This window comes from Ranitomeya variabilis, chromosome 3 (assembly GCF_051348905.1).
Source record: "Ranitomeya variabilis isolate aRanVar5 chromosome 3, aRanVar5.hap1, whole genome shotgun sequence".
NCBI lineage: Eukaryota > Metazoa > Chordata > Amphibia > Anura > Dendrobatidae > Ranitomeya > Ranitomeya variabilis.
This window is the reverse complement of record NC_135234.1, coordinates 645,807,393-645,827,030: the sequence shown is the minus strand read 5'-3', so window position 1 is coordinate 645,827,030 and position 19,638 is coordinate 645,807,393. Positions and strand designations below refer to the sequence as shown.

The 19,638-nt window shown below is 43.5% G+C and overlaps 1 protein-coding gene across 2 annotated transcripts in view; it reads right to left on the bottom strand.

The window, feature by feature from the left end:
* Positions 1-19,638, bottom strand: part of LOC143816831 (uncharacterized) — a 73,485-nt gene that overhangs the window by 10,887 nt on the left and 42,960 nt on the right. For both annotated transcript variants that reach the window (XM_077297712.1, XM_077297713.1), the window contains exons 3-5: positions 18,242-18,304; positions 9,634-9,795; positions 8,996-9,147 (exon numbers count right to left, since the gene is read on the bottom strand). In XM_077297712.1, the coding sequence (XP_077153827.1) occupies positions 9,736-9,795; positions 18,242-18,304 (123 nt within the window). In that variant the 3' untranslated portion in view covers positions 8,996-9,147; positions 9,634-9,735. The remainder of the gene's footprint in view (positions 1-8,995; positions 9,148-9,633; positions 9,796-18,241; positions 18,305-19,638) is intronic.

Here is a 19,638-nt window from a genome sequence, read left to right as displayed (position 1 = left end):
AGTTAGTCAAATCCACAGCTAAACCACAGGTGTAGAAAAGTCTGCGGATTAGCTATGGATTTGCTTGCTAAAAACGCTGCAGAAAGGAAGGAGGAAGAGTGTGTGGGCGGAGAATATGTGTGTAGAGACTATGTGTGAGCGGAGAATATTTGCATGTCTGTAGGTGTCTGTATCTGTCTGCGGGTGTCTGTGTGTGTGTGTGTCTGTGGGTGTGTGTCTGCGGGTGTCTGTGTGTGTGTCTGCGGGTGTCTGTCTGCGGGTGTCTGTCTGCGGGTGTCTGTCTGCGGGTGTCTGTCTGCGGGTGTCTGTCTGCGGGTGTCTGTCTGCGGGTGTCTGTGTGTGTGCAGGTGTCTGTGTCTGCCTGTGTGTGTATCTGTCTGCGGGTGTCTGTGTGTAGACAGGCATCGTCTGATAGGACTATTACTCTCATCCGGCTATGTCTGGTGTCACATATAACAGTGACAGCATGAGCCGATGATGGAACAGTAGTACCATCATTCAGCGACTGTGTTCAATTGTAAAACAAAAAAAAAATTCATGCTCACTAAACAGCTAATTCCCTGATGCCCTTGATGTCCTGCAATAAAAATAAAATAATAAACCAACATATACTTACCTTTACGCTATAGTCCATTTAATAACGAGTGTCCCACAGCCATCTCACATGTAAAACAGTCACATCGGAAGATGTGACCTCTCTTCCAACTCCCGTTGATACAGTGACAGGAGGTATCCTCCCGCACAGTGTATCACTGAGCCACCGTTAGAGGTCACAGGAGTTCATGCTGTCACTTGCGGCACTGCTGCGTGAGAAAATTCTCACACCACGGTAGTGCCATAAGTGAGAGCACGAACTCCGGTGAACTCTTAGTGTATCACCAGAGGCCGTGTAGAGCAGTCACATCCCCCTATTTATCTGTTCTACACCTGAGATCGTTATGGGACACTCGACAAATAGACTACAGCGGACAGGGGGCATTTGTGTTGGTTTATTATTTTATTTTTGTTGCAGGAGATTGAGGGATTCTGGGATTAGGCGATTCAGTAACTATGGTTTAATTAAGATTCAGTAAAGGAGTCTGTGTGAGTATTTCAAATAAAGGATTTCATTCTGGCTGTGTGTTTATTTACCATGTAACTATAGGATTAGTAATGGATGGCTGTCTTATAGACGCTTCTCCATTACTAAGCCGTGGGCTTGATGTCACCAGACAATACACTGGTGACATCAACCCCACATTACCCCACTTGCCACCGCTACAGGGCAAGTGGGAAGAGTGAGGCTAAGAACCAGAATTGGCGCATCTATAACATGTGCCATTTCTGGGGCAGCTGAGAGCTGATGTTTTTAGCCTGGGGGGTGCCAATATACATGACCCCTTCAAAGGCTATTAATATTAGCCGGCAGCTGTCTGCCTAGCCTTTGCTTGTTTGATTTTATAGGGGGGACCCCATGTCAGTTTTGGGGGGTTTTCCCTGTAAACTAGCCAGTAAAGGCTAAGCAAACATCTGTGAGCTGTTATTAATAGCCTGAGAACCTTTATGGCTATTAGCTCCATCCCAGAATATTAACATCAGCTCTCAGCTGTCAGTTTTCCCTCTGCTGTTTATGGAAATTACGTGGGAGTCCAAGCAATTATTTTTAAATTTCTTTAAAAAATAAAAAGATATTGCGGTTCACGCAAATTTCGTGTGTGTATGTGTCTTTTATTTAACTCTTTATATATCTTTTTATTAATGAGGGTACCTGGCTGACACATACAGTGGGGCAAAAAAGTATTTAGTCATTCAGCAATAGTGCAAGTTCCACCACTTAAAAAGATGAGAGGCGTCTGCAATTTACATCATAGGTAGACCTCAACTATGGGAGACAAACTGAGAAAAAAAAATCCAGAAAATCACATTGTCTGTTTTTTTATCATTTTATTTGCATATTATGGTGGAAAATAAGTATTTGGTCAGAAACAAAATTTCATCTCAATACTTTGTAATATATCCTTTGTTGGCAATGACAGAGGTCAAATGTTTTCTGTAAGTCTTCACAAGGTTGACACACACTGTTGTTGGTATGTTGGCCCATTCCTCCATGCAGATCTCCTCTAGAGCAGTGATTTTTTTGGCTTTTCGCTTGGCAACACAGACTTTCAACTCCCTCCAAAGGTTTTCTATAGGGTTGAGATCTGGAGACTGGCTAGGCCACTCCAGGACCTTGAAATGCTTCTTACGAAGCCACTCCTTCGTTGCCCTGGCGGTGTGCTTTGGATCATTGTCATGTTGAAAGACCCAGCCACGTTTCATCTTCAATGCCCTTGCTGATGGAAGGAGGTTTGCACTCAAAATCTCACGATACATGGCCCCATTCATTCTTTCATGTACCCGGATCAGTCGTCCTGGCCCCTTTGCAGAGAAACAGCCACAAAGCATGATGTTTCCACCACCATGCTTTACAGTAGGTATGGTGTTTGATGGATGCAACTCAGTATTGTTTTTCCTCCAAACACGACAAGTTGTGTTTCTACCAAACAGTTCCAGTTTGGTTTCATCAGACCATAGGACATTCTCCCAAAACTCCTCTGGATCATCCAAATGCTCTCTAGCAAACTTCAGACGGGCCCAGACATGTACTGGCTTAAGCAGTGGGACACGTCTGGCACTGCAGGATCTGAGTCCATGGTGGCGTAGTGTGTTACTTATGGTAGGCCTTGTTACATTGGTCCCAGCTCTCTGCAGTTCATTCACTAGGTCCCCCCGCGTGGTTCTGGGATTTTTGCTCACCGTTCTTGTGATCATTCTGACCCCACGGGGTGGGATTTTGCGTGGAGCCCCAGATCGAGGGAGATTATCAGTGGTCTTGAATGTCTTCCATTTTCTAATTATTGCTCCCACTGTTGATTTCTTCACTCCAAGCTGGTTGGCTATTGCAGATTCAGTCTTCCCAGCCTGGTGCAGGGCTACAATTTTGTTTCTGGTGTCCTTTGACAGCTCTTTGGTCTTCACCATAGTGGAGTTTGGAGTCAGACTGTTTGAGGGTGTGCACAGGTGTCTTTTTATACTGATAACAAGTTTAAACAGGTGCCATTACTACAGGTAATGAGTGGAGGAAAGAGGAGACTCTTAAAGAAGAAGTTACAGGTCTGTGAGAGCCAGAAATCTTGATTGTTTGTTTCTGACCAAATACTTATTTTCCACCATAATATGCAAATAAAATGATAAAAAAAAACAGACAATGTGATTTTCTGGATTTTTTTTTCTCAGTTTGTCTCCCATAGTTGAGGTCTACCTATGATGTAAATTACAGACGCCTCTCATCTTTTTAAGTGGTGGGACTTGCACTATTGCTGAATGACTAAATACTTTTTTGCCCCACTGTACATACATATACAGTTATATGAAAAAGTTTGGGCACTCTTATTAATCTTAAGCTTAATGTTTTATAAAAATAGTTTTTTTTGCAACAGCTATTTCAGTTTCATATATCTAATAACTGTTGGACACAGTAATGTTTCTGCCTTGAAATGAGGTTTATTGTACTAACAGAAATTGTGCAATCTCCATTCAAACAAAATTTGACAGGTGCATAAGTATGGGCACCCTTATCATTTTCTTGTTTTAAATACTCCTACCTACTTTTTACTGACTTACTAAAGCACTTTTTTTTGTTTTGTAACCTCATTGAGCTTTGAACTTCATAGCCAGGTGTATGCAATCATGAGAAAAGCTACTTAAAGTGGCCTCTTGCAAGTTGTTCTCCTATTTGAATCTCCTCTGAAGAGTGGCATCATGGGCTCCTCAAAACAACTTTTAAATGATCTGAAAACAAAGATTATTCAACATAGTTGTTCAGGGGAAGGATACAAAAAGCTGTCTAAGAGATTTAACCTGTCAATTTCCACTGTGAGGAACATAGTAAGGAAATGGAAGAACACAGGTACAGTTCTTGTTAAGGCCAGAAGTGGCAGGCCAAGAAAAACATCAGAAAGGCAGAGAAGAAGAATGGTGAGATCAGTCAAGGACAATCCTCAGACCACCTCCAGAGAGCTGCAGCATCAACTTGCTGCAGATGGTGTCACTGTGCATCGGTCAACTATACAACGCACTTTGCACAAGGAGAAGCTGTATGGGAGAGTGATGCGAAAGAAGCTGTTTCTGCAAGCACGCCACAAACAGAGTCGGCTGAGGTATGCAAAAGCACATTTGGAGAAGCCAATTTCTTTTCGGAAGAAGGTCCTGTGGACTGAAGAAACCAAGATTGAGTTGTTTGGTCATACAAAAAGGCGTTATGCATGGCGGCAAAAAAACACAGCATTCCAAGAAAAACACTTGCTACCCACAGTAAAATTTGGTGGAGATTCCATCATGCTTTGGGGCTGTGTGGCCAATGCCGGCACCGGGAATCTTGTTAAAGTTGAGGGACGCATGGATTCCTTTCAGTATCAGCAGATTCTTGACAATAATGTTCATGAATCAGTGACAAAGTTGAAGTTACGCAGGGGATGGATCTTTCAGCAAGACAATGATTCAAAACACCGCTCCAAATCTACTCAGGCATTCATGCAGAGGAACAATTACACTGTTCTGGAATGGCCATCCCAGTCCCCAGACCTGAATATCATTGAACATCTGTGGGATCATTTGAAGAGGGCTGTCCATGCTCGGCAACCATCAAACTTAGGCTGGTTTCACACTTGCGTTTTTGGACGCTGCGTTTTAGCGCTAAAAAACGCATGCGTTTTTTCGCATGCGTTTTGACGCGTTTTCGGCAACGCATGCGTTTTTTGCAGAAATGCAACCTGTAGTAATTTCTAGCGGCGTTTTTTTGCTGCAAAAAAACGCATGCGTTTATTCGCGGCAAAAAAATGCATTGCTGTCTATGTAAACGCATGCGTTTTTAAGCACATGCGTTTCTATAGAAAAACAAAAGAAAACACAAAAAAAAACAAGAAAACCCTAACCCTAACCCTTGGGTTACTAGGGATCCTAACCCTAACCCTAACCCTAAGGTTAGGATCCCTAGTAACCCTAGGGATCCTAACCCTAACCCTAGGGACCCTAACCCTTAGGGTTAGGGTTAGGATCCTAACCCTTAGGGTTAGGGTTAGGATCCCTAGGGTAACGGTTAGGGTTAGGGTTAGGATCCCTAGTAACCCTAGGAATCCTAACCCTAGCCCTAGGGATCCTAACCCTAACCCTTAGGGTTAGGGTTAGGATCCCTAGGGTTATGGTTAGGGTTAGGGGTAGGGGTAGGGGTAATTTTAGGGGTAGGGTTAGGGGTAGGGTTAGGGTTTGGATCCCTAAGGTTAGGGTTAGGGTTAGGATCCCAAGGGTTATGGTTAGGGTTAGGGGTAGGGTTAGGGTTTGGATCCCTATGGTTAGGGGTAGGGGTAGGGTTAGGGTTAGGGTTTGGATCCCTTTATCACCTTGATGGTGGGGGGTGGCTTATCAGTGACCTGGTGACCAGGACATAAAAAAGCTACCCCTAACCCTAACCCTAGGGATCCTAACCCTAACCCTAGGGATCCTAACCCTAACCCTTAGGGTTAGGGTTAGGATACTAACCCTTAGGGTTAGGGTTAGGATCCCTAGGGTTATGGTTAGGGTTAGGGGTAGGGTTTGGATCCCTAAGGTTAGGGTTAGGGTTAGGGTTAGGATCCCAAGGGTTATGGTTAGGGTTAGGGGTAGGGTTAGGGTTTGGATCCCTATGGTTAGGGTTAGGGGTAGGGTTAGGGTTTGGATCCCTTTATCACCTTGATGGTGGGGGTGGCTTATCAGTGACCTGGTGACCAGGACATAATAAAAAGCTACCCCTAACCCTAACCCTAGGGATCCTAACCCTAACCCTAACCCTAGCTAATTCTATTAATAGTGGGTTTTCTAGTGGATTTTGATGATTGGCAGCTGTCACACACTTCTCAGCATGCGTTTCAAAAACGCAAACGCGGGAAAAAACGTATGTAAACGCGGCAAAACGCCGCGTTTTGCCGCGTTTTTTTTTTCATGCAAAAACGCATGCGTCTAAAAAACGCAGCGTTTGCATGCGTTTACATGCGTTTTTTCACCACATGCGTTTTTTTTAAAAATGCTGCAGATCAAAACGTAAGTGTGAAACCAGCCTTAACTGAACTGGAATTGTTTTGTAAAGAGGAATGGTCAAAAATACCTTCATTCAGGATCAAGGAACTCATTAAAAGCTACAGTAAGCGACTAGAGGCTGTTATTTTTGCAAAAGGAGGATCTACTAAATATTAATGTCACTTTTCTGGTGAGGTGCTCATACTTATGCACCTGTCAAATTTTGTTTGAATGCAGATTGCACATTTTCTGTTAGTACAATAAACCTCATTTCAAGGCAGAAACATTACTGTGTCCAACAGTTATTAGATATATGAAACTGAAATAGCTGTTGCAAAAAAAACTATTTTTATAAAACATTAAGCTTAAGATTAATAGGGGTGCCCAAACTTTTTCATATAACTGTGTGTATATATATATATATATATATATATACAGGGTGGGCCATGTATATGGATACACCTGGGTGGGCCATGTATATGTATGCACCGAAATAAAATGGGAAAGGTTGGTGATATTAATTTTCCTGTTTGTGGCACATTAGTATATTAGAGGGGGAAAACTCTTCAAGATGGGTGGTGACCATGGCGTCCATTTTGTAGTGGGCCATTTTGGATCCAACTTTATAAATGGCCCACCCAGGTGTATCCATATAAATGGTATGTAGTGATATTATGGTCTTCAATGGAGAATGTAAAAGAAGAGGTTGGACAAGGAAATTACATCACAATTCTTTTTTTTGTGTTAAATAATATATCTTTATTTAGCTTGCAAATCCGCAGAGAAAACCTCATGAAAATCCGCATCAAAACCGCATCAAACCGATCGCATTTTCAACTTTCTTTTCTGCCAAGAGGCAAATCTGCAACATGAGCACACACCCTTAGGTAGAACCTAGTCATTGAATAATACACTGTTGTGTTCACTTTAAAGACCACGTGATGGCAATGGGCCATTCCTCTGATCGCCTCTGTATACTTCGGTAGGTTCTCCAAGTCTCTAGTGGTTCCACAAGCTGAGTCTGATGGGCACTCACTCACTCAAGTGCCGGTATCTGCCTGTCTGAATTTGGCACCAAACTTTGTGGCCGTGCACGCTCCCACCGTAATCCTCACAATGGCCTTGAGCTTAGGACTTAACGACCTGTGTCTGGTCACCGTGTCATTGCAGAGATTAGCCCGCCTGGACGATGGCTGTTTGACCAAGAGGTGATGAGTTTCTATCTGGTGCATAGTTCCACAGCTGACCTGCCGGAGGGCACTCTGGGTGCATCACGTATGCTGGATCCTGGAGATTTTGGCTCCAGGGATGGCGCTTGATGGAGACGTTGAACATACTCCTCCTTCCAGTTCTCTCCTTGCTCTTCCAAGATGGCCACTGAAACAACCCTTTCCTGTCAAGCACTTTCTCACAATTTCTTGCACTGTCCTCTGGTCTGGGTCTCCATCTGGTTCTTCCCAAATTGCAGTTCAAACCAGCAGAACAGAGTCCATTTAACATAGCACAAGTCTCTGCCAACAGAATAGCTGTTTCTATTTCTCTTCACAGAACTTAGTAACTGTCTCTGAATAAAAATCCTGCACAATCCAGGTTAAGCCAGAGTCTTAAGGCCCCGCCTCACATAGCGAGATCGCTAGCGAGATCGCTGCTGAGTCACAAGTTTTGTGACGCAACAGCGACCTCCATAGCGATCTCGCTATGTGTGACACGTACCAGCGATCAGGCCCCTGCTGCGAGATCGCTGGTCGTGTCGGAATGGCCTGGACCTTTTTTTGGTCGTTGAGGCCCCGCTGACATCGCTGAATCGGTGTGTGTGACACCGATCCAGCGATGTCTTCACTGGTAACCAGGGTAAACATCGGGTTACTAAGCGCAGGGCCGCGCTTAGTAACCCGATGTTTACCCTGGTTACCAGCGTAAATGTAAAAAAAAAAAAACAATACATACTCGCCTTCTGATGTCCGTCAGGTCCCTTGCCGTCTGCTTCCTGCTCTGACTGAGTGCCAGCCGTACAGTGAGAGCAGAGCGCAGCAGTGACGTCACCGCTGCGCTCTCACTGTACGGCGGCTCAGTCAGAGCAGGAAGCAGACGGCAAGGGACCTGGACACCGAAAGGCGAGTATGTACTGTTTGTTTTTTTTGGTAACCAGGGTAAACATCGGGTTACTAAGCGCGGCCCTGCGCTTAGTAACCCGATGTTTGCCCTGGTTACCCGGGTGCTGCAGGGGGACTTCGGCATCATTGAAGACAGTTTCAACGATGCCGAAGTCGTTCCCCTGATCGTTGGTCGCTGGAGAGAGCTGTCTGTGTGACAGCTCCCCAGCGACCACACAGCGACTTACCAACGATCACGGCCAGGTCGTATCGCTGGTCGTGATCGTTGGTAAATCGCTTAGTGAGACGGGGCCTTTAGAGGAGTTACAGGGGAAACAGTGACCTCCTGTGACCAGTGATTAGTACTGCAGGCAGCAATATTATCAACGTCCATGCACATTACTAATAATGCAAATTACATCCAAACGATATATAGTTGGTGACGGTCAGCGGCATATTCCTCATCACCTGACATGGTGACTTAAAACTAAAATCCCCAATAATCCGAATCTCCTACTCCTGTCTCCAAGACTTCTCACTTGCTGCACCAATTCTTTAGAACACACTACCCAGGACAATTCGATTAATTCTCAATACTCACAATTTTAAGTGTGGCCTAAAAATGCACTTCTTTAGACTGGCATATCGCAGTAACTATCCCTGTTTTGCTCATACTAAATTTTCTTCAAAATCAGCGTAGCATCTGTTCACAGCCTCCATGTACTTAATAGCCCTCTGTGTCTGTACTGTACACATCCCGGCTTGTGACTGGTTCATGCAGTGTTAATATATTATGGTTGGACCATAGAATACAAGCACATTTTACCATTTACCTTTCTTGTCTCCCTTATTTCCTAATAGATTTTAAGCTTTGTAGAAGGGCCTCACTCCTTTAGGCGTCTGAATTATGTGTCTTTCTGTAATGTCTTTATTGTCTGTCCAAGTTCCCTTGAAAGACTTTAAAACCCAGAGGAATATGTTGGCGCTATAGAAATAAAAAATAATATTTATTATTATTATTACCCTAACAGATTTTGTTTTAAGTGCAGTCAATTTAAACTATTACCAGCAGGTGGCAGCATGTAAATGTATAAAACAACACAATACCTGAATTCATGATTTCCAAAGTCTAAAGTGGAGTGAATTTAGTTATGTTTTACAAAAATTAAACTTATCCACATTCTCTATTTTTATGTGCAAGATTTAACTAATGTGTATCATGTCTTAAATATACAGACCACAGATGCATCTAGTACTATATATAAGACATTTCAATTGTGCATGTTTTAGTAAGGTATTATTTTTTTTGCTATAGTGCTATGACATTTAATCACAGTGTACAGTACATTCCCCTATGCCTCTGTACATAATGAATTGTGCAGTACATGGATTTTAGATCCGCTGTTTGCAGACAGGTAGAGCAGCCTATATTGGCACGAAGCTCATCATGAAATGTAGCCGGATTACTCACCGTGGCCATAAAATAACTCCATTAGGAACATGGATTAGATTCAGCAGATGAAAACAGTTTATGCAAAGCGTTTATGACGTGTTCAAAGTTCACTTCGTGGTGCTAAATATTCCGCATTTCTCCCATTTCATTTGTTGTTCTTCCAATTTCTCTGTATTTATACTAGTAATAGAAATTTTATGTTAGTGATAAATTTAGGTCAATATGATTTGCGTTTATTTTTGGAACTATCGGAATTTTGGAGAAAACTTTGAAAAATTCGCAAGTTTCAAACTTTCTATTTTGAGATCCTTAAACAAGTTAGGCATAATTAATAAATAGCATTTACCATATCTCTATTTTACATTGGCGTCATTTTCAAATATCATTTTATTTTGCTAGGATGTTACAAGGGTTAAAAGTTTAGCAGCAATATCTTATTTTCTAAAGAAATTTAGAAAACCTGTTTCTATAGTGACCTATTTAGAATTAAGGGTCCTATATATTGGAAACTCCCAAAGAGTGATATCATTTTAAAAATCGCACCCCTGAAATATTTCAAAGCTGCTGTCAGTACATTTTTTAACCTTCAGGTGCTACACAGGAATTAAGGAAAAGCGGAATGAAAAAATATCTATTTTTTTCCTCTGAAATGTTGCTTTAGCCCCAATGTATTCACTTTTACAAGGAATAGCAAGATATTGAACATTTTCAGCATTTTCACACAAATTTTGCTTTAGCCCCAAATTTATCACTTTTTCAAGAGGTAACGTAAGAGGTATGGACGATGACTGTTGCATTCCTTTACCTGAAGGCACCAATTGCATTATGTGAATAAGTGTTATGCTTCTGTTACATATTGCAATATATAGTTATAGTGTGATGAGTATTGATAGTATAATGTAATCCATAGGTAATGTTCGTAATGGGATAATGTAAGGTATTAAAATGTATAGTAAAAGAATATTATTATTATTATTATTATTATTATTATTATTATAGTGATGTGATGCATGACAGACATAGGTGAGGATTTAGGACATAAGGTAGTGTTTGCATGGAATGTAGGTAAAAGGGCACGTCTCCCCAGCAACAGACTGCAGGGTCAGAGAGACAGAGTTAATGTTGGGACCAGCCCACAGGGGGAGGGCTTAGTGCAAGGGAAATTACTGTGTTTGCTAGTTAGAGAGAGATAGGAGTTAGAGTCTGAAGAAGTGACAAGTATGCAGTGCTGCAGTTTTTGGGCAAACTACAGCAAAGGAGACAAAGGGATAAGAAAGGAGCGAGATCGGGAACTGACACAAAAGACAGAGTGGCATTCCACCTTAAAGGGAGCGCATGTTCAAATTAAATATATTGCCATGCAGGAAGCCACCACAATAGTGAACAGTTGCCAGCCAATCAGAGGCCGGCAGATGACGTTAGCATGTATTCTGTCCCCGGGGCCTGTGGCTGCAAATATGGCTCTGTGAGATGCTGAATCTCTTCACCTTACTTACAATTGGCGACGTTTGCAGATAGCTTAACTCAGCTGCAGGCACACATGTTATGAAGAATCCAGATGAGACTTTGATTTCTTTAATAATAATAATCTTTATTTATATAGCGCCAACATATTCCGTAGAGCTTTATAGTTTAACAGCTTCAAACACAACAGTCATAAGTAACAACGTTAACAATACAATAATTAAAGCAACACAAGACGACCCTGCTCGTGAGAGCTTACAATCTACAATGAGGTGGGGGAGATACAAAGTACAGGTGTGTATTTACAATGATGGTCCAGCCATCTTCAGGGATTGGGGGATAGATGGAGATAGTGAATGGGCTACACACAAACAAAATAACTGATTAGGGAACATGATAGGCCGCTCTGAACAAATGTGTTTTGAGGGAGTGCCTAAAACTATGCAAATTGTGGATGTCGGGAGTGGGAGGTATGGATTAGTGCAGAGGTTAGTCGAAAGTCATTTGCAGAGCGCAGAGGTCAGTTAGGCCGATAGACAGAAATGGGGGAGGAGATGTAAGGGGGTGCCGCACTGTGAAGAGCTTTGTGGGTGAGAACAAGTAGTTTGAATTGTATCCTGTAATGAATGGGCAGCCAGTGTAATGACTGTCGAAGAGCAGACGCGTTTGAGTAACGATTAGCCAGGTGGACGACCCTGGCTGCTGCATTAAGGATGGACTGGAGAGGGGAAAGTCGAGTGAGGGGGAGGCCAATTAATAGAGAGTTGCAGTAGTCCAGGCGGGAGTGGATCAGGGTGACAGTGAGGATTTTTGTTGTTTCTATAGTGAGAAAAGGGCAGATTCTAGAGATGTTCTTTAGGTGTAAGCGGCATGAGCGGGCAAGAGATTGTATATGGGATGTGAAGGAGAGATCGGAGTCAAACATAACACCCAGACAGCGTGCCTGCTGCCGGGGTGTTATTATGGTGCCACCCACGGAGAGGGAAACATCAGGTTTAGGGAGGTTAGTAGATGGTGGGAGCAGAAGAAGTTCAGTTTTGGATAGGTTGAGTTTCAGATAGAGAGCAGACATGATGTTGGAGACTGCGGACAGACAGTCAGTGGTGTTCTGTAGTACAGCAGGAGTAAGGCCAGGGGATGACGTGTATAGTTGTGTGTCGTAGGCATAAAGATGGTACTGAAAGCCAAATCTGCTGATGGTCTGTCCAATTGGGGCCGTGTAGAGGGAGAAGAGAAGGGGGCCAAGGACTGAGCCCTGGGGTACCCCGACAGTGAGAGGAAGAGGAGATAAAGTGGAGCAAGAGAACAGAACACTGAAGGAGCGGTCAGAAAGATAGGAGGAGAACCAGGAGAGTGCAGTGTCCTTAATGCCAAGTGACTGGAGCCTAGAGAGTAGGAGAGGGTGGTCAACAGTGTCGAAAGCTGCAGAAAGGTCGAGAAGAGCAGAGAGTGGTCACCATTACATTTTGCTGTCAGAAGGTCGTTGGTCACTTTGATGAGTGCAGTTTCTGTCGAGTGTAGGGGGCGGAAGCCGGACTGTGAAGGGTCTAGGAGGGAGTGAATGGAGAGGTAACGGGTAAGGCGGGAGTAGACTAGGCGCTCCAAGAGTTTAGAGATGAAGGGGAGATTGGAGACCGGTCTGCAGTTGTTTGTGCAGGATGGGTCGAGGGTGGGTTTTATTTAGTAACAGAGTAATGATAGAGTGTTTGTGTTGTGAATTCCGTTCTCGAACTCCCTCCTGTGGTCATGAATGGTACTTCGGTGAGTTCTGTCCGTGGACTCCCTCTGGTGGCTGTGAGTGGAGCTGCTGGTTCTGAGATTCCTTCTCCAGCTGCCCTCATTTAGGGCTAGGCTGGATTCTCTATTTAACTCCACTCAGATCATTACTCCATGCCAGCTGTCAATGTTCTGGTACTGGTTCAGATCTCTCCTGGATCTTTCTGTGGACCTGTCTACTCCAGCACAAGCTAAGTTCCTGTTTGTTCATTTGATACATATGGTTTTTCTTGCTAAGTTTTAGTCCAGCTTGCTATTATGAAACTATCTGGCTAGCTGGAAGCTCTGGGGGTGCAGAGTGGCACCACCGCATCGTGAGTCGGTGCGGGGGTATTTTTTGCACACTCTGCGTGGTTTTTGTAGCTTTTTGTGTTGACCGCAAAGATCCCTTTTCTGTCCTCAATCTGTTTAGTTAGACTGGCCTCTCTTTGCTAAAACCTATTTCATTCTGTGTTTGTGATTTCCACTTATCTCACAGTCAATACTTGTGGGAGGCTGCTTTTACCTTTGGGGAAATTTCTCTGAGGCAAGTGAGGCTTTGTTTCCTTTCTTTAGGGGAAGTTAGCTCTTAGGCTGTGAAGAGGCGTCTAGGCAGAGTCAGGCACGCTCCACGGCTATTTAAAGTTGTGTTGATAGGAGTAGGGTTTGCGGTCAGCAGAGATCCCATTTCCCCAGAGCTCGTCCCGATTCCGTGTTTAACTATCAGGTCATTTCTGGTGCACCTAACCACCAGGTCCATAACAGTTTGAAGGAGGATGGGAAAATGCCTGAGGAGAGTGAGAGATTAAAGATTGTAGTTAGGTGAGTAGTGACAACTGGAGACAGAGACTGGAGGAGATGTGAGGGAATGGGGTCGGTAGTGCATGTAGTCGGACGAGAAGAAGAGAGGAGCCTGGAGACTTCAACTTCTGTGATGGGATCAAATGTGGAGAGTGAGCCAGGGCTGTTTTACTCTGTGTTTGGAGGTTCTGAGGGTGAGGGGAGCTAGTTGGTCTAGGGTGCTTCTAAGAGTGTCATTGTAGTGATGTACCGCCAGATCAGGACAGGAAAAAGAGGAGATTGGGGACAGTGATGAGTGTAACGAGTCTGAAAGTGTATGAGGGTTAATGGTTTGTAGATTTCTGACTGAATGGTAGGTAGGAGGGTGCTGGGGTGAGCGAGGATTTGTGAGCATGAAGGAGAGAATGTTGTGGTCAGAGAGGGGAAGCGGTGAGTTATTTAGGTAGGAGATTGAACACAGTCGGACAAAGACCAGGTCAAGGGTGTTACAGTCCTTGTGTGTCTCAGAGGTTGAGAGGTGTGAGAGGCCGAGCAAAGTGGTTAGTGATAGAAGCTGGGATGCAGATGTAGAAGTGGGGCTGTTTATGGGGATGTTGAAGTCTCCCAGGATAAGGGTTGGGAGTTCTGAGGACATGAAGTGTGGCAACCAGGCAGAGAAATGGTCCAGGAAGTGGGAGGGCGAGCCTGGGGGCCGGTATATGACTGCTACTCTGAGGGAGAGGGGACGGAAGAGCCTGATGGTGTGGACCTCAAAAGAAGGGAATGAGAGTGATGGAGTTGGTGGGATGACCTGGAAGGTGCATTGTGGGGAGAGGAGTATGCCGACTCCACCACCAGGTCTGTTTGTGGGTCTCGGGGAATGGGAGAATTGTAGGCTACCATGGGAAATGGCAGCAGGGGAGACTGAGTCAGAATCCTGGATCCAGGTTTCAGTGAGGGCCAATAAATTTAGAGAGTTGTTCAGAAAGTAGTTGTGCAGGAAAGGAAGCTTGTTACATACAGACCGTGGATTCCAAAGGGCACAATTAAAAGAAGGAGATGAGGGAGTGCAAGTAATATTAATAAGGTTAGAATGGTTTTGATGTGAGGTAGGGTAGCAGTTGAGGTTGAGAATTCTTGTTAAATGCATACAAAAAGCAGCAGGTAAAAAAGACATTCTTCAGACAAGCTGAAAGCACATGTGCCTCTAATGAAGCCAAGATGGAGACTGAGACACAGGGAGAAGAAGAAGGAAGTGACATGACACCCAGCAGAGGGAGACAGGGAGACAGAAGGGACAAACTTCAAGGAAAGGGAGGATTTCAGCTATGCAAAACACAGGAACACATAGCAACAATAAACAATATGAGAGACTGCAATTCAGCATGTAAAATGTACAGGACAGTCTGAAAAATGTCTCATTCATGGGACATAACAGCATGTATATCGCTGGCGTATGACATAACTGACATGCGCTGGCCTGTCTGTACCACATATAAAGGAGGAAGAGGACACTGCAAAACCACTGCCATGAAAAAGGAATTTTTTTTTTTTTTGTGAAACGCTGCAATATGTGGGACAGGGAGATATCATGTGGGGCCAGGAGACATGATGGAGACATTATGTATGTGGGTCAAGGAGACATGATGGATACATGATGAATGTGGGGCCAGAAGACATGATGGAGGCATGAGGAATGTGGGGCAAGGAGACATAATGGAGACATTATGGATGTGGGGCCAGGAGACATGATAAAGACATGATGGATGTGAGGCCAGGAGACATGATGGAGACATTATGGATGTGGGGCCAGAAGACATGATGAAGACATGATAGATGTAGGGCCAGTAGACATGATGGAGACATGATTGATGTGGGGCCAGGAAACATGATGGATGTGGGGCCAGCAGCCATAGAGAAATGATGGATATGAGACCAGGAGGATGGAGACATGATGGATGTGGGGCCAAGATGATAGAGGCATGATGGATGTGAGGTCAGGAGGATGGAAACATGATGGATGTGAGGTCAGGAGGAAGGAGGCATGATGAATGTGAGGCCTGGAGGATGCAGACATGATGAATATGAGACCAGGAGAATGGAAACATGATGGATGTGGGGTCAGGAGGATGGAGACATGATGGATTTATCACCAGGAATGAGACACATGGGGGTCAGAAATTATTGCAGGAAGAGTCCATGGTATGTGATATTATTACTGTAGGGACTAATTAAGGGATATTATTACTGTTGTGATGTATTTTATTTTTGAGGATACTGTTTTCAATGGGGGGTCCTGTTACTGTGCAGGGCGGCGCTATGTCTCTTTTTCTTTTGGCGTAGTGTACAAGTTGGGGAAAATATAAGGAATGTGCTCTGGAAGCGGTGCTTTAAATAACTGGGTTTTCTTCTGCAGAGATGAGCTCTGGCTGGGGGAAGTGATGGCAGTTTGCACTGGATGAAGAACTACAGACGTCACTGGTAAGTGAGTGTGTTTTTTCCTGTACACTGACTCTATACAAGGCATACTATGTACAGAGCTCCTGTGTATAATGACACTGATGGTAATTATAATGACACTTGTGGTAATATTAGTATTGTGCTCTTTTATTAATGATCAGTATTGTAGTATTCGGTCACTATGTTGGGGCAATATGTGGTATGGTCATGGTGTGGCGGTATTCTGTGTATGTGGTATTATTCGGTCACTATGTGGTGGTAATATGTGGTCTGGTCATTGTGTGGAGGTATTTGTTCCTTGTGTGTGGCATTATTCAGTCACTATGTGGTGGTTGTATGTGGTCCAGTCATGGTGTGGCAATATTTGTTCCTTGTATGTAGTATTGTTCGGTCACTATATGCTGGTAATGTATGATCTGGTCTTGGTGTGGTGTTATTTGTTCCTTGTATGTGGTATTAGTCAGTCACTATGTGGTGGTAATATGCGGTTCAGCCATGGTGTGATGTTATTTGTCCCATGCATGTCAGTATTCCGATCAACCGCTGCACATAAGAGTTGATGAGCGGGCATGGATGTCTGTCATGTGTGTGCAGTTCTCCAAATCTTTGAGGACTCGATCAAGATGGTAAGCATCACCATCCTGCTTCTCTGTCTACTTATCACTGCTCACAATGAAAGAAAAGGCTTTTCAGGAGGAGCAAGTTAAGATGGAGCAAGAAACTATACTAACTGATGCTACACAGCCCAGCCTCATGTCATCTTATCAATGCGTATTGGGTGATAATGGGTATACACTTCAGGATTTCGTCTTTTTTGTCTCCTTCTCCTCCACCATCATATCAACAGGGAGATCATGCTACCCGCTACCCTTACTATAAATTTTTAACGGTGTTCATGATGCTCGCATTAACAATTTTTAGAGGCCTTCCTCGAATATTCTTTTATATATATGTGTATACCACCCAAAGGTAAATGTTTTTCAGTCCATACACTTTTTGCATGGGCATGACCAGTCTAGGATGCCTACTCCTTAATAATGGCAAAAAAATGTTTTCTGTGGCCCCCAAATACGTTTCTTCAAAGAGGTATTGGAGTGCCTCCTTCTATTTTTTGGCATCCCTTGCACTTGGTGCATGCCCTTTACCAGTGTAGGAGAATCACTCCTTAGTAATGGGAAAAAATGCTTTTCTGTGGATCCACCTTCTAGTTGAGAGTATAAAATGTAAAGCAAAAGAGCCTATGGGTTTTATTAGTATATGATCCAGTGCCTTGCGGGCTGTTAGGTGGTCATCACATAGGGAGTACTCACATTGCATATAAGATTTCACAGTGGGGACAGGAGAGTCTGAACAGTAAGTACAGAAGATCCTGGTATCCTCCATATCAGGCTGAGTAGATGCAAAACTCTCCACTATATTCCTCAGTAGGGTTGATAAAATAACAGTCCTTGATGCTGCTACATTAAACTAATCACTTTTTTCAGAGCTAATTCAAATAGATTCTATTCTGTCAGACTCATAATAATACCGCTCTTATCTGCAAAACGTGTAGGGTGAGGTGTGGCAGTAGGTATAGCATATGACAGGCATCTAGAGATTATTTTCTTCAAGATTGCAAACCTTGCTGATAGTTTTTTCCCATGCACTCATTGACCGATTCATGTTTTTTACGGTGTTCTGTACTGAGAAATTCATCAAAGTGGGCAACATTAAATTATTTAATGTATCCATTCACAGTTTCTCTGTAGCAACTGTTTGTAAGATGTAGTGGTGGTAGACTTTACGCTACTGGAGCTGGAATTACCCCTTCTGAACTCTCCAGTGCTTTGTTTCATCTATTTCTGGGTGACTCTTGAAATATGTTTGGGGTCTTTATCCTGCTGGAAGACCTATGACCTTCTATGATGCAAACCCCGCTTTCTGACCCCAGGCACTACATTGCGACCCAAAATCCTTTGGGAATCTTCACATTTTAAAGGCACCCGGGGCCACTGGCAGCAAAAGAACTCCAAAATATCTTTGAACCTCCACCATATTTGACTGTAACTACTGTGTTCTTTTATTTGTGTGAGGGGAGCCAGGGCTGTAGTCGTGGCTCTCAGGGGTGGCTGCTTTAGTGCACCCTGGCCATCCGACACATGCATACAAAGTCCCAGTGGTAGCATACCTTCTTGTCCACTTTTTTGTCCATCTGGGCCCTCTCTGATCTGCTGGGGGTTTCTTTCTTTAGCTTTCAGACAAAGAGAGACAAAGTCAAGTTCAAACTTGAAACAAACGATTTTACTTGGTTCAATTCTCAGCTCGTCCAGTTCACAATTAGGTACAACACAGGTTACTTCACAAGGCATGACATTTTCTGTCCCTGTGCTATCTCTTTCTCCTTTAGGAAAACCTCCGGGTCACACCATTGTCCCGGTGCTGCAGCACTTTGTCTGACCAGTCTGACTAACTGTAGGAGTTCCCGGTCCGTTTCGCACCAGAAACGCAGGCGTCTTCCTAAGTAGCTGACCGCCATCATGACACAGCTGCCCTGTATTCCTCTGCTTCTTGGCAAATGTTATTCTTAGGACCTGGATGAGCTGGGCTCCTTTACTAGTAGAATGGTATGTGGCTCAACTGCCCTACACGGGCTCTGAGGCCCTTGTGACTAAAAGCAGGAAGCTCTCTATACCTTATGCAGTTGGTCCCTCCTAACTAACTAGTTTCTGCTGCGCCCCCCTCTAGTGGGCTAATCTAGATCCTACAACTCACTGAATCCTATACTTCCCCTACAATCACAGGAACATATGTACATTACATTACATGGCTGGCGGATTGACCTGCAAAAAAAAAGATTTTCAATCTGTTTGATCATTTGGTACACACAACATGGCCAGATAAGCTATTAAATGATAAAATTCAATAAAATGGTGCTATGGGAGGACAAAAAGGCTTATGATCCCTAAATAACAGAGTTAGAATGTTGCTTTTATACTCAAAAGGATCTGATTACAGCATTTCTATAGCGTTTTTATAGAGTTCTAATAGACATCTAAAATTGCAACATTCTAACTTTGTTATTTAGATATCCTTGCATGTGCACATCCTTTTTGTCCTCCCATATCACCATTTGAGTTTTCTTGTATCTTGTATATATATTTATCCCCAGGCCACAGGTGGCACTTGCCAATCAAACCAGACAGCGGGGCAGATATCGCATACTAAGCGCCAGTGCAACCCTTTTTCCTTTTTAGCAATTAAAATGATAAAATGACATTTCCTGTGGAATGTTTTTTTCACCATTGAAAACAATGCAAACTTAAAAAATCTCTCCGTGTAAACTTAGTCCAAGGTGTGAAGGAGCTTTTTTCTCTTATTTATTTTGCCTTATATACAATTCATTATCCTGGAAAAAATGTTTCCAGTCAAATCCATTTTTAAGTGTGCTTTTGCATGTTTTATTGTCAGTCCATAAAAGTGGCGGAATACTCTGACAACATTGTTCCCAGCAGCGACCTGGGATTCTGAGATACTTCCAGGGGTCTTCCCCATGCCATTTCAGAGCAGTTTCCATTCTTTTCAGAA